The sequence below is a fragment of the Drosophila obscura genome, unplaced genomic scaffold, assembly GCF_018151105.1.
Source record: "Drosophila obscura isolate BZ-5 IFL unplaced genomic scaffold, ASM1815110v1 contig_208, whole genome shotgun sequence".
Lineage (NCBI taxonomy): Eukaryota > Metazoa > Arthropoda > Insecta > Diptera > Drosophilidae > Drosophila > Drosophila obscura.
Window position 1 is genome coordinate 343477 of NW_024542799.1, and position 14807 is coordinate 358283.

General features: G+C 45.8%; 1 protein-coding gene across 3 annotated transcripts; it reads left to right on the forward strand.

Moving 5' to 3' along the window:
* The first annotated feature begins 37 nt into the window (after nt 1-37).
* LOC111079199 (capon-like protein) lies at nt 38-14114 on the forward strand. 3 transcript variants are annotated; one of them, XM_022374268.2, is made up of 7 exons: nt 38-1006; nt 3759-5362; nt 5553-5760; nt 8777-8883; nt 9237-9407; nt 9480-9602; nt 9930-11805. In XM_022374268.2, the coding sequence occupies exons 2-7, from the start codon at nt 4238-4240 to the stop codon at nt 11004-11006; spliced, it is 2811 nt and encodes a 936-aa protein (XP_022229960.2). In that variant the 5' UTR covers nt 38-1006; nt 3759-4237; the 3' UTR covers nt 11007-11805. The 3 variants fall into 3 exon arrangements, with proteins under 3 accessions (XP_022229960.2, XP_022229959.2, XP_022229962.2); XM_022374267.2 differs by having other exon boundaries at nt 3840-5362; XM_022374270.2 differs by lacking the exon at nt 9930-11805 and adding an exon at nt 12262-14114 and having other exon boundaries at nt 579-1006; nt 3840-5362.
* Nucleotides 14115-14807: the final 693 nt, after the last annotated feature.

A 14807-nucleotide genomic window follows, 5' to 3' on the forward strand; every position in this document is an offset into this window, starting at 1 on the left:
GTTTTCTAATTAACAAGCCGAAATTCTGGGAACGAATTCCAATTCCATCCATCAGAAGACACCATCAGGCCAGGGCCTGACATGGCTGTGTTTTGTGGGCCTGTCGAAATGCCTGACAAGTGACACACGAAATTAAGGCCAGGACAGGGGCCCATACACATAGATATAGACGGGGCTGATGGAGCTACAGCTTGGGCCTGGAGGGGGGTACGGGCGTACACGCCGCATGCACGTGTGGAAAATTGCGCATACGCCGCGTGCGTCAGAGCAAAGCTCCACAGCGACGCTGCACCTGAGGAGGGACTTCCACCTCGCTACCAACACCAACAACAGGCGGGCTAATATGGAAATGCAACGCAATTTGGAGAGCCGAAACGTACTATGTATTGTGTGAACATTAACACGCCAGACAGCGGACAGCAGACAGCGGACAGCAGACAATGCGCTGAGAAGTGTATGATTTATGGCTAAGCAAGAGCAAAGGCAGCGGCTTTACACATCAGAGTACTTCCGCGAAACACAAAGCAATGACGTCACAATGCAGCAGCAACAGCAGCAGCAGCAGAAGCAGTAGTAGTATCTGCAATCACGCATACGCCGCAGCGGCCGCAGCGGGTTCTCCTTTTTTACACTGCTGTTCTGGCTGTTGCTCTTGATGTTTGTGGAACGATGAACCAAAACAAACGCAGCGTGAAACTGGCCGAAATGCAAAGAGCAGACGATCGTGTAAACAGCTGAGCAGCCGAAAAGCTCTCTGGCCTGTGGCTCGGTGTCTCTCTGGCCAAATGAAAGCTCTCCTCCCCATTTAGCCGGCTGCAAGGCAATCGATCGATGGGCCGCCGATCGCCTCTCCCAGTCGGTTCTTTGTCCAGTGCGTTCTAGACGGCGCGCCTTTGCAGACGTCGTGCAGCGTGATTGGAAAAGCGTTCGGGAAAAATCCAATAACTAAAAATTATGCAATGAGTGCGTGTCGGCGTGAAAAGTGAAACAATCCTGATCATAGGTGGTGTGTGAATAATAATACGAATAAATGCGCAAAAACTGTGCCAAAACTAAAATCATATTTCTGCCAACTGCACAAAATAAGCCGAAAAAGTGTCACAGGCGACAAAAAGCGATAAACCGCGAAATAGAGAAAAAAATTCAGGCAATGGCATGTCAAAGTGTTAGGGAAAATATTTTACCAGTCCCATCTATCAACATCGCAAACGAGGCGAGAAATTAAATGTTTCAAAATGTTGTGGAAAAAACAACACAGTCCCCACAGTCACAAAAAAAAAGTGTTTTGTCATTGGATTTTTTGGGGGCTGCTGACGCCATTAAATGCCCGTAGCATCAGAGCTGAAATATTCATAATAATACAATAGCAATTTTTAGATATTCTTAAACAATGCCCAGCCCCAGTCAGTGCTAGGAATTGAATAATGAGCCACAGGAGCGGAACAAACCGGTGACTAGAAAATTAATTGCCAGAGAAAAGCCCAAACACAAGCCACTCCAAATCAAAACAAATGCAGACACTAATGGGGGAATTTTGGATAGCCAAAGAAGAGGTAGATGCGTGTTAGAGGTAGATGCCTCCCTAAAAAGTACAATCGACTGAATGGTAGGCCAAATATATACACAGATCTGTCTTGGCTCCATGACGCACTTGTTCCCGCATACTCCAACATTGTTTATGCATATTAGTTGATTGGATCTCATTTAATGAGCCCTTGGCTAGCCACAGGTAGCCCAGGAAATTGCGTGGGCTCATCCAAATAAATAGAATTATGAGCAGCACAAAACACGTGATATTAAGACTGAAATATTTATGATTTTCCTCAACCTATTTATTTAGAAATTAAATTAAACAAAACAAAAGGCAATGCCAAGTAAAATTTTGACAGACACTACAAATATTTTGATGAACTGGTCGTTTGAAAGTTGTGCAATTTATGGCGGATAGTTGAGGGGAAATGGTTCGTGGAAATATTCTAGTTTACCTGTTGTTTGCTCCCCACCAGCACATTTTCTTTTTCCACCGTATTCTTTAGACTTTCCCAAAAATGGCCACCACAATTGGCATCCGTTTCGCTTTGTTGCGCTTTGTTTTGTTTTATTTTCCTCTCGTGTTCCCCCTTTCGTTCAGTTTTTCATTATATATATATATTTTTTTTTTTTGTTCTTTTTGCATTTCAAGCCAAAATAGATCCATTATTTTAATAGCCTGCTCTAAAGTATTTCTGAAATCGAACAACCCAAAATGAGGCATTCAGGTGTGTTTTTCCCAGCCAGAGGAGTCCATCAACAACCCCAGAATATATACTCGGGTATTCTTTGATTTTTGCTTATTCTACTCTTGCTTTGTGCAAATTTAATTTTTATGTGCCGCCTCCTGCATGACTAATGAGAACTTCATTAGTAGCCAGCTTCCCCCATATACATAGAAAGAGAGAGAGAGAGAGAGAGAGAGAGTCGTAGAGACAGCGGAAACCACGTGACAATATGCAGAATTTATGAGCTGCAACCAGCCACAAGGGAACTGCAGCTGCGGATGTGGCTTCTGTGGCTGCCACCGACTGCTGCAAATGTCCTCTGACCATCAACGACTTATAGCCTCAGTAAACATTTTCCAGATAGCAAAAACGAGAGAGAGAGAGAGAGAGAGCTAGAGAGCTAGAAGGGAAAGGAGAGCACACAAAGAGAACCAACAGCTGGAACGGTTTACCCAAAAGATTTTGATGTAAAAAATTTTCCCTTATGACAGACATTTGGGTATGGGGGCCAGAAGCAAACAAACTGCCAGATTTGATTGCCAAGCAGCGTAAAATGGGAATTAAAATTCGAATAAATACATAAAGCAAAGCTAACAAAGTCATTTTTTAACGCCATAAATTTGCAAGTAGTTTTCCACGAAACATTCTTCTTCTTCTTTGCTCCTTTGCTTGTGTATTTGCTGTGTATTTATTTAAGTTTTCATTTGCTGTAACGTTCTCTGTAACAAATTCAAATTGCCACACACTTTATATGCGCTTATTTTTTTTTGTATAGTTCTTTTTGGATTTGATTTATGTGAAATTTCACAAGAGACCCATGGGAGATACATATATGTATGTATATGTATGTGTGTGCACAAGTCCGATAGACAATCAGTTGGCACCTTCTGTAGACGGATTTTGCTTTGGCACACGTGGCATATGAACTGACAGAGAGATACATTCACCGTACAGAGTGAATCTATGAATCTCCCTCGAGACATAGCGACGCCACTTTCGTGGCGGAGAAGATTCACCTTGAAAGAACTGTTAAGCATCCAATAAGTTTGTCTTGAGGAAGAACGTGTTGTAAGCATGATGTTTGCCTCCCCATCTATCTGTGGCTGCCACTTGCGCAACAAGTGCCTGTCACTGCTTGTCAAAATAATTCAAATTGATGGTTCAGACAAGTGCTCAAAGCAGCCCTTCAGGCTGCTTCACATTTGTGGCCACTGAAATGGGAGAGCCCAAATTTCACCTGGCCTTAATTGGTAATTGGAAATGTGTACAATCGTTTGTGGGAATAGCTTGAATTACTCATGTTTTCGGTACTGCAATTACTCATCTCTAGCAGCGACCTTCGGTCTGTTCTGCCAGTCAGACTGCAGCTACGTTTACACGTATCTGATGCACATCATGCTGATGCCTGACATGAGTCTTTGTCTGATGGTTAACTTAAACAAACAACAATCCAGAGATTGACAGTTTTTCTTTTTGGGTTTTCGCTCGCGCATGTTGCAGGCGGCAGGAAATATACGAGTATACAACGAAAAATACACCAGAAATAATGTTCCATCGTATCTTCCATCGCTTTATGGGCAGCATGAAATGGTGCAAATAATTCAATAATACACAAATAAATGAACGCGCAAAAGAACTCAAAATAGGAACAGAAACAATAATCGAAACAGCACAAGCTGAGCAGCATAAACAAATTTGCCACCTAGAAGGTGCGAAAAAAAAATGGCGCATCAGCAATGTGTGAACAACCTGGACCAAGGAAGCGAACCCATTTGACCACAGAGCAGAGCCCTAAGCAATTATGAAATTAATAGCCAGCGAATTGGTCGAAGGCAAGAGAAACAGCAACATCAACAGCAACAGCACTTGAACAGCATTGAACTTTTCGTGAAAGTTGAATAGAACATAGAAAGGCGACAGATTTGTTTTTTGGCAACCTCTGCGAATCATTTTCGCGGATCGTTGTACGCTGCGCGGCCATGAAGCAGGAGAAAACACTGCAGACCATGGCCACAACACCGCATGGCAAGCAGCAGCAGCGCCACCAGCAGCTCTTGGAGCGCTCCTCGTCCACGCCCCGCAGTCCCATTACCAAGGCCTTCGACTTTCTGCCGTGGGCGCGCAGTCGCAGCAAGGTGAACACGGCCAAGGCCCAGTCGCCACAGCCCGAACAGCAGGCGGAAAAGCCCACGGAGGTGCACTATCATCGCAACATTTTCCGGAGCGGCGGCGGACTCATCCGCGACATTCTCGTGGGCGACAAGCAGCTGAATCTCAAGGATAACAATGCCAGCAAGCCGCCCCAGTCCCCGCTGCCGGCAAACAAGCGGAAGCAGAAGCAACTGTCGCGCAACAAGAGCCTGGACATCCGGGAGCTTATCGGCTGCGTGGACAGCGAACTGGCACCCAGGTCGTCGACTGGCGGGGGACAGGCACAGGCAGGACAGCCGACTCGCTTCCTGGACGACACCTACATCGACCACAAGCCCAAGCATATTCTCTTCAATGACAACGAGAATACCGTGTACATCATCAAGAAGGAGCAGCCGGTGGCCCAGAGCACACACAAACCCCAGGCAGCCGCCGCCGCCTCCGTGTCCAATGGCGATGTCCTGAAGGCCCGCCTCAAGTTCAAGCGCCTGCCCAGTGACCGGTATGAGACGGCCTCGCCGGAGGCTCTGCGTCGTGCCCACCAGCTGCACCAGCGCTCCGAGCAGCGCCACCAGCTGCAGCGCCGCAAGAGCCTCAGTGACCAGCAGAGCAACTCCAGCCACAGCAGCGGCGGTGGCGGTGGCGGTGGCGGCGGCGGGAGAGCGGGCGATGGCTTTGGCATCGGCAGCGGCAGCGGCAGCATTATGCTGGAGCGACCCAAGACGGACAAGCCGCGCAAGAAGCTGTCGTTCCGGGAGCCCATTGTGGCCGGAGACCAGGTCAAGCCGCTGCTAGTGGCCGAGCAGCGGCAGGCGAGGCAGCGACGACGCAGCTCGCCCCTGGAGCGCACCCGAGGGGTATTGGCTGGAGCAGGCGGAAGCGACTGTGATAATTTATGCAATAATCGCACAAAGGATGCAATATCCTGCGGCTGTGCGGCAAGCGATCCCGAGGTGGGTTCAATGCGTCCACGGGGCGCACGTGTAATTTGCTTTTGCGCTGAGTGGCATGCACCACATGTGGCCTCGCCTCCTTGGGTGCCTTAATTGCTGTCAATATACATATACTTTAAGGGGAGGAATTGGGCGGTGCTTGATGGATTAATGCAATTATATTAATCTCTCTCCTCCTCTGTCGTTGCAGTCTCAGGCCATGCGCATCGTTCGCACCGTCGGACAAGCCTTTGAAGTGTGCCACAAATTTAATCTTCATAAGAATTCCCTGGAACCTAATGACGAGCGCTCCGACATCTCGTCGTCGGAGCTACTCGATGTGGAGCAAATCAGCGAACAGCAGCTGAGCGACGATGGGGAACGAGGCGGTGGCGGCGACAACGAGACGCCAAGGAAAGGTAAGAAAAATGGGTATCGAAAATGGAAATGGAAATTGGACGGGGGGAAAGGAGATAGGAGACTATGACTACGGCGTGTCTGGCTCTGCCAGTGGGTCGTTGCCTGGCCAATAAATAAATGAAAAGCTCTCGACTGTCGGATGACAACGTCCGTCGTCTGCTTCCTGGGTCCATGGACACACTCGTACACACAAACACACCCAAACACACACACAAAGACAGTCTGGACGCCGGGCGCATTAGTTTCCTATTCATTTTTGCACTCCAATGCAAATTTCTGCGCTTTAATTTCGCATTCAGTTCCGTGCTAAGGGCAGCGGCGGCATTTGCATTTAAATTGCATTTTTCGGCCCACAGCGCACAGGATGGGCTGTGGTTCGAGGGGGGTAACTGCACGGAAAAAAGGCTTTAAAAATTAACAACAATTAAAAATGAAAACGGGCAATCGGCCATCGCGCATCGGGAAATAAAACAATTAAAAATTGTATTTCTGGTATTCATTTGCCTGCCTGTTGCCAAAAAATTAACGCAAATTAAGCGCTGACACACACCGAAGTTCACTATACACTAATTAAACCAGAACTTAAGTTGATTAACTGACAGTTTATTATTCCAATGAATAGTTTACTTTACATACCGATTCGTAGTGGCTCTGCCGTAGATACACAAAATGCAATATAAATCCATGGGGAATAAGAGTGAACGAGGGCAGAGCAGACTGCAGCAGCAGTGCACAATGCCCTCCCCCCCCCCTGCAAAGGAAAAGTAAAGAAAATATATAATATGAAAGATGACTGCGCATATAAGTAGAAGCAAAATATACAAAAAGAAAAGAGAGAGAGGGAGAGAGAGAGAGTAGAAAAATAAAGTAAAGCAATGAAAAGTCTTGAGGCAAAGATGAGAGCGCTTTCGACATACACTTCAGCGCCGTTAAGCAATTTCCACATATTGCTTCAATTTTCAATAATCTTCGTGCGGCTTTCTGCCGTTTGCCCCGTCCCATCAGTTTCCCCCCCCCCCGCCACTCCGCCCACTTACGCACACTTACACAGACAAGGCGCAGTTTGACGTCATCAACGCGTAGCGACTGCCAAAAAAAGAACAACAAAAAAAAGAAACATCAGACAGCAGAAAATATTAAAACCTCACTAAGAATACAATTCGTTTTACCATCTTTTGTCTAAAACCATCGGACGACATCATTCGCCAGAAATTCTGAGAAAAATGTATACATAAAAAAAATAAAACAAAAAATAAATAATATCTGGGTGTAGGAGCCAGTTTGGAGATGGATTACTACTTGTATTTGCAGATACTTGCATCATAGTCATGCCATCAGAGAGGGGTGGAACTCCGCGAAATTTGTTGTCAGGAGACACACACACACACATTGTAGGCGGCAACACGTGGTGCGTGTGGGCGTGCCACCCCACGGAGTCGTGTGCCAAAAATTATTTATTAATATCAATAAATACATAGTTCCACCACTTGTAATTTTTGGAGGGTGCCAACCAAGCGACGCGACGCGACGCGACTCGACACCGAAATAATGAATTATGTCAGCTTTTGTCCGTCTATATGTCTGGCAGATCTGTGTGTGTGTGTTTGGTTGGATTAGCATCAGTGGGGGACAGAGTTGAATGTACCAAAGACAGCGAGACACCCAAAATTATGCTATGCATTGTATCCGAGATATATCTGTATTATAGGAAATATGTCCGATATTTTGGGCCACTAAATCTTGTTTTCAATTGGGGCAGATCGTATCCAGATCACTGGTATAGAAAACAATAAAGAATACAACTATTTATTGGTTTTGGCAGGCCACAGCAGCAGCGACAACAGTTCGTATGTGTAATATGTATGCGCCGACAATCGCTTCTCGCAACACCTTCCATATTGACTTTGGCCAGGGTAATTTGGCTAAAATGTATCACAATACACACAATACTATAAGTAAAATTTGTGAACATTTAAATTACTAATTGTTGTTCCCTGTCACTCACACTCACACACTGCCACAGCCGTTGCTTGCTGCAGCTGTTTTTGCGAGCCTCTTTGAGCTGTTCTCTAATTGAGGATGATGTGTGTTGTGTGCTTCGGTTCCCTCAAAATGGGTCATTTCGGTTGTAAAAAATTGTCTAATTTTAGCTAACTGTACGGGGAACATGTGTGTTGTCGAGGCCAAATCCTTGCTCAAGTGAACGTTGCAAATGCTGGCCAAATTCAATCAATTAGATGCCAAAAATGTTCCGGCCGCAGAACAATGTGAAATTCAAATTCAAAATTAATTTACATGCTGTGAAGGATTTTTACAGCACTTTGCGAGAGCCATTTGCCAGCAATTAACACGTGCCCAAGGTGCGAAATCCAAAAACTCAATCTAAAAATATTCGCCACTGGCCACTGGCCACTGACCATATAGTATAGTGATATATATGAGATTCCGGCAGGCGCTTGGGCAGTACCACCCTCCCCCCCTCTGGGTTTTACAACCAGTCTTTACTGGCTGTAGCGTAGAGTTCGTGGAAGAAATTGCTGAAATATTTGCCAACAAATCAAATTGAAATGGCTGCAAATAAACAGAAAGAAACAGAAACACTTTCTGTATTGGACTTCGTACGCCCTATCCCTCAGCGCCATTCCCCTACCCCAGCCTGATTATCATCATCATCATCATCATCACTAGCATCTTGGGAGAGATGAGCCGCCGGGAGCGTCTAGATAATTGTTTCATTATTTATTGCACGTACAGAGAACATAACCAAAACAGATATCGAACTCTAGAATGCTGTAATTAATGGGAAATTAAGCGCGAAAGTGGCCGCGAGAGGGACCACCAGGTGTGGCTGTGGATGGGATGGGATGGGGTGGCCAATGACCTTGACAAATTGGAGGGCGCCGTAGAGGCCGACGCATGCACCTCGTACATACACGCTCCAGTTGTTTCACTCACTCAATTAGCCAAAGCATTTCTGGTTTTAATTTTTTAAATTTTATTTTGTTGTATTTTTAGAGCACTTGGCCATATCGCCCGATCTGAACCACACGCAGCCGCAGCGCCCGAACCACTTGGAGCTGATGCCATCGCAGTCGAGTCTACGCAAATCGACCAGCCTGCTGGTGAGTAACGTAACTGAATACTTGGCCATAGCTCAACCCCCATTTGCCCCATCCCCCCACATCCCACATCCCCAACATAATCACATAATGGCCTGCCAATAATAACCAAATCCAAATCGTATTAGCCATTACCATATCCTGGCCAAAGCGATTAAAATGCCATCGATGATTGGCCAAACAAAAATAAAATCTTTTGTACATATTAATATATTCAATTGGTTTATCCAAACACACAAAAAAAAAAAACCCACCCAGAAGGGGTAAACAATTCGGAATTAAATGGATCTGCGGAGAGGGTGTCAAGGTTTTCAGTGTTTAAATTTATATCACTTTATCTTTTGTTGCGATTGCAGTGCGATGTGGACGACAAGTCGCCCGGCTCACCGGCATCGCCGCGCACTGAGATCACACAGCTGAAGGATCAGCTGGAGGCACAGGCCCTGCAGACACGTCAGGCACTGGGACAACTGATGCTGGTGCGAGAGCAGCTCATCTCCGAGACGAATGCGCGCATCGAGGCGCAGGTGAGTGAACACATTATAGATTATATCCATTGGAATGACTGAGTATCAACTGAGTATATATCCCTTTTATAGGCACGCACGCAGCAGCTTCTGCAGCAGAATCGTGAGCTCTTGGAGCATCTGGCCTCGCTGGGGGCATACAACGAGCAGCAGAGCGCTGGCCTCACTACCGCCAACATAGGACTGGCTCCCCAGGTGAGATTGTACACCCAGAATTTGTGTGTGTTTTCGTTTAAGCTTTTGAGTTATGCGATCGTAAATTTGCGCTAAATCCGCTGAGCATATTCTGTATATCCTGACCAAGAGAATCCTTTTCTTGCATGATTTTTTTTAATTTACTTGGCTGCCATTTGCTGTTTTTTGTTGCACGACTGTTTATTGTTGTTCTAGCTGTTTGTTTGTTCGTTGTTCTCGTTCTCATTCTCGTTCTGAATTGTTGTTAGTTCATTGAGCTGTGCCCGATAGGTGCCCCTCCTGTGTACGTAATGACATTGTCTGTGACCTTTCAACCCCTTTCACCAGCAATCACAGCTGCAGCTGCTGCTCCAGGCCACCAGCAACAACAACAACCTGGCGACCATAAACCAGCAGATCAACAATCTGGGCAACATCAACCAGCAGCTCACCTCACTCAGCCACCAGTTGAGTGGGCTTAATCAGCAGAGCCAACATCTCCAGAACCTGCAACAGCAGCAGCAGCAACAGCAAACGCCACCAACGCCGCAGCAGCAACAGCAGCAGCAGCAGCCACAGCTGACTCCGGCCACACCGCCTCCAGCCAGTGGCAGCAGTACGTATCCCTCCATGAGTCAGCTGCAGAGCATCAGCAATCAGCTGCAGCAGCAGCAGCAACAGCAGCAGCAGGATGCCCTGTCCAAGGATCTGTTCCAGGTCAATCAGGAGCTGCTCAACAGGCTGCAGGCTCTCAATCTGAATGCAAATCCAGCACCGACTCAGCAGACGCCCTCTGCCTCGACGCACAACTCCTTCTTCTATGCGAATCCGTTGTCCTGTGCCGCGGCCACACCCAACAACAACAATGTGGCAGCGGGCGGGTTCAATTTCCTTGCATCTCCGGGGCCAACGGGCAACTTGACTCCCTCGCCACTGGGCACCTTGAACCGGAACTCCTTTGCCGGCAGCTCCTCCCTGAACGAGGACTTGCGCCTGAGCATTGAGCAGAATCTGAATAGCCTTGAGGAGCAGCTGAAGGCGGCCGTTTCCAACGGTAATCTGGCTGGTCTGGCCTGCGGCGGATCCACGAGCACGCGGGACACCAGCCGCAGCTCCTCCACGCTGGACTCGCCCTCGTCGCCGCGTCTACGCAACAGCAACAACAATATCAGCCCCGGCAGCAGCCAGAGCATTGGCAACGGAAATGGAAATGGGAATGGGAATGGGAACGGCAACAACAATGGCGGCAGGGATACACGCTTCAATACGGTGCTGCTGCGGGTGACGGACGAGGCGGGACACCAGCGGAAGCTCTCGGCCACGCCCAGCTTCATAACGCGCAGCACCAGCGAGAAGGTGCCCAATCGTAGCCAGATGATGAGCCAGGTGCAGAGGACCACCTGGGCCAGGCACACGACCAAGTGAGCGAGGATACACAGCTACAGGACACAGGATACAGGAGATTCTACACGGACCAGGACCTAAGTTAGACGAGATTGAGTGGTTGAATTCGATGAAGTGTGAGTGTGCGTGCGTGCGTGCGTGTGAGTGGAAAAGTGTGTGAATGAGTTGAACAGTATTAATTTAGATGAAAGCTGTAACTTTAGTTTGCATTTTAGGAGCCGGTCGCAGTGTGCCAAAGCAAATTAATTGCCCGCCCCCCCAGCTCAAAGTTAGTCTAGTGATTATCGATTGATTATGTTACCTACCTACCTACCGATTATAATCGTTGTTAAGCGGTGATCGGTGAGAGATTAAAGTGTGCCAAATTAGTCTCCAATTAGTCTTCTCTAACACAATGTCGAGTGTCTAGTCAGTGAAAGTATTTACGAAGAAGCCCAAGAATATAAACCCAAAAATCCCCCCCCTCCCACAATGGCATATCAGCAATGAAGAAACTGGAAAACTAAACGTTGAAAAGTATTTTCTCTTCCTAAAATGAATTCTACTACCTATACACACATCCCCCTTACCAATTAAGCTATTGAATCTATATCTACTATATTTCTATTCTAAATACTTAGTTCAATAATGTTATTTTTGTAAATTGTTGTATTTTAATTGACTTTTCCCCCCTACGAATGTTGCCAAATGGAAAATGCAATAGTAATAATAATAATAATAATTATTTGAAATGCCAATAATCTATGCATTAATTAGTTGCCCGGTCAAATGTTATTTGTTCATTGGAAAATCGAAGAGCAACAGCAGCAGCAGCAGCAGCAGATAAATAATAATAAAAGTCGCATAATTATGTACATATAAACAGAGTTCTGGCCAGAGTTCTCTCTCCACTTGTTTTCCCTACTACATACCCGTTTTATTGTTAATAATTGAAAGTTAACGCTGGCTTGGCTGGCCAATTTCCCTAATGAGTTTTCCAGCAACCGTACTCCTGAGCGCATTACGGAGTGCATAAATTTCGCCTCTTGATGAATGAAAAACGATGCCACGGTGCGGCCCAAGCAGCAAGCAAGCAGCAAAAACAAGTGTCGCCATTTTTCACTTTCCCTGTTCGTCGTCTCGACGACTGCTCTTCTCTTTTTCTCGCCCGCTGGATTTAGCTGCGGGGCAGCAATTTGCGCACATAACTCATTTGCATAAATTTACACACTGACTTTAAAATTTACCCACCACCACCCCAACACATCACCCCACTCTCCCTGACTCATTTCCGCAGCTCTCCTCGACGGCCAAAGTGGCACGATGGTTCCAGCAGCTGCCCTGGCATACCGCCTCCCTGTCACGCCCGGAGAGCGGCTTCGTTTCCGGTGACTCGCGCTCCGAGAAGTATCAGGAGGATCATTTCTACGGCACCATTGCCAAGGAAACGGATGATTTATGCGACGAGTTCTTGCTGGTGGAGGGCAGCAGCACCATTTGGACAAAGTTAAGCGCCAAAAAGCGCCGTAAATTGCTCGGCATGCGTTTGGGCAAAGTGACAACGTTCTGAGCGGCAGGCCAGTGCCCACCGCCCCCTCGTACTGCCGTAATGTGTGCGTTTATTAGCTGTTAAGTGAGCTTTTTTTAGCATAGTCCTAAGTGTAGGTTTGATAAATATTCCGGCCCTAAGCCCCTGGCCCTTACTTACTCGTAATTCATATGAAAATCAATAGACTAAATGACCAAATTAACTGAAAGCGAAACAAAACGAACGAGATATGCTCGATATCATCGAGATGCCATGCCACACACAGGCAGGAGGTGGACCCAGGAGAAGGCGGAGGCCAAAAGCAACAGGCATACGAGTTAGACATAAGTCAATTAGCGAGCATAGTATCAGCTCGGCTCAATGTGTATTTAAGTATTAACTACAAGAAAGTATTTGGCAAACACATCACACACACACACACACACACACACATTAGCTCAGAGAAACACACACACGTACTCTTGTGGCCAATTCATTAAGCGAACAAGCCACGCATATTAATCATACGCCACGTAGGGACACACAGCAGTCAAACGCTCAGCATCTTTCACACTGCTTAACTTGACCAGCTTTTCGGTTACGAGAAAAACTGGTTATTAAGCTAAGCAAACACGGCCAAGGTGACGGGGAAAAAGAGCGCGCGCTAGAGCTCCTGCAGCAAGGACAACAAAGATCAAATGTTTGCTATTCATAAATTTTTGCCAGCATCAAATTTTTTATGCATAAATCGATTCCAGTTTTTGTGCTACCCCCTTTTTTTTTTTTTGCGGCTAACTCTATAAATTCAAGTCCGCTTCTGTGGCGTGTGCGGTGTACGTGGCGTATACGCGATTTACTCGAAAATTTATGGGATTTCCTTCCTTAGCTATAAAAATAAAAAAAAAACAGGGTTTGGTTAGGGACACGTAGATAGTTAGCTAGCTTCAAAGTGGGTGTACAATGTACGAGCCAAATGCGGGATTGTACTTGAGCTCTGATACGTTACGGGGTAAGTGCTCGTAGATAAGGATGCAGAAAAAGGATTAGCAGAATATTTAGATGGGTATTTGTATCTGTGAAATGCTGGGGCAGCCAACCAAATGATGCAATTGAAATTTGAGTGGAACATCAGGCACAGCCACAGAATTTCAATCATCATCAAACTCCGCTCGGAGTTTTATTGCATTATTTGGATGCGCCCCCCCTTGCTTTTATTGTCCAGAAGTGGCAGCGGCAGCAGCAGCATTAGACGATTTTCCTAACGATTTTATTACATTGCCCCATTTAGGTACGAAATTGATAGATGCAGAATGAAGATTAAATAGAAATAAACAAATTAATATACGTAAAATGGTTTTAGGTAATTTATGCAAACAACTTTTTTGAGACTGAAACTGAAATTTGTACTAAGCATAATCCAGGCCAGGAACACACACATACACATCACACACACACACATTCAACAAACAACATTTGCGACTAAAATATGGTAAAGTTTATTTTATAAGCCACTTAGCATAACGCAACCCATAACCCCGAAGTTAAATTAATATTTAGTGGATCTGGTGGTTCAGCGCCATAGAATAAAGTGAAAATAATAAAAATTAAATGCAACATGCTGAGTTACACTCGTCTTCTGCTGGTGTCGCTATCCTATTCATGCCACTGCTGCTGCTGGTGCTGCTGCTGCTGCTGCTGCTGACACTTTACAGTTCAATTAATTTAACGCGCTTTGCATGTAATAGAAAAAGCATTGCATATCAGCACGGGGCAGGACACGGATATGCGAACACGGCACCGCAGGTGGGCTTGGCTGGAACTGAAAAGTGGCACTGGGACTGGGTCGCATTCCAAGGAAATATGGGAGGGTTCTGCAGGGAGGACATTTTGCAAAACGGAGCAAGCTTTAAATTAACTGAAAGATACCCAATAAGCAGACACTATAAAATATTCTTGATAACTCTTACAGGTAGCAAAAATTTGAATTTAAATTGGAATAAATAGAAACCCTAAATAAATTAAAAATATCTATTAAATTTTAGACCTAAATGGTACTGAAAATATTACAAAAAGAAACCCAACTATGCTGCAAATATATCCCCCAACTGTTTTCAGTACAGGGTATACAAAGTACAAAAGAAAAAACAGAGTGAAGGCAGCGCTTGTGCTCTCATAATTAAGGACATGGGCCAACGCAACGCCCTAATGGAGGGCAGATACAAAGATACCAAGTAAAAAAAAAAAAAATAGAAAAAATAATAATAACAGCAACATGAAAATGAAAAGTGAAAATGAAAAATGGAAATTTCTCACAT

Excerpts from the sequence above, each read along its gene's own strand:
- LOC111079199 (XM_022374268.2), top strand. The coding sequence starts at position 4,238 with ATGAAGCAGGAGAAAACACTGCAGACCATGGCCACAACACCGCATGGC. Across the intron at positions 5,761-8,776 it reads CAACGAGACGCCAAGGAAAG|AGCACTTGGCCATATCGCCC; the intron begins GTAAGAAAAATG and ends TTGTATTTTTAG. Across the intron at positions 9,408-9,479 it reads ATGCGCGCATCGAGGCGCAG|GCACGCACGCAGCAGCTTCT; the intron begins GTGAGTGAACAC and ends TCCCTTTTATAG.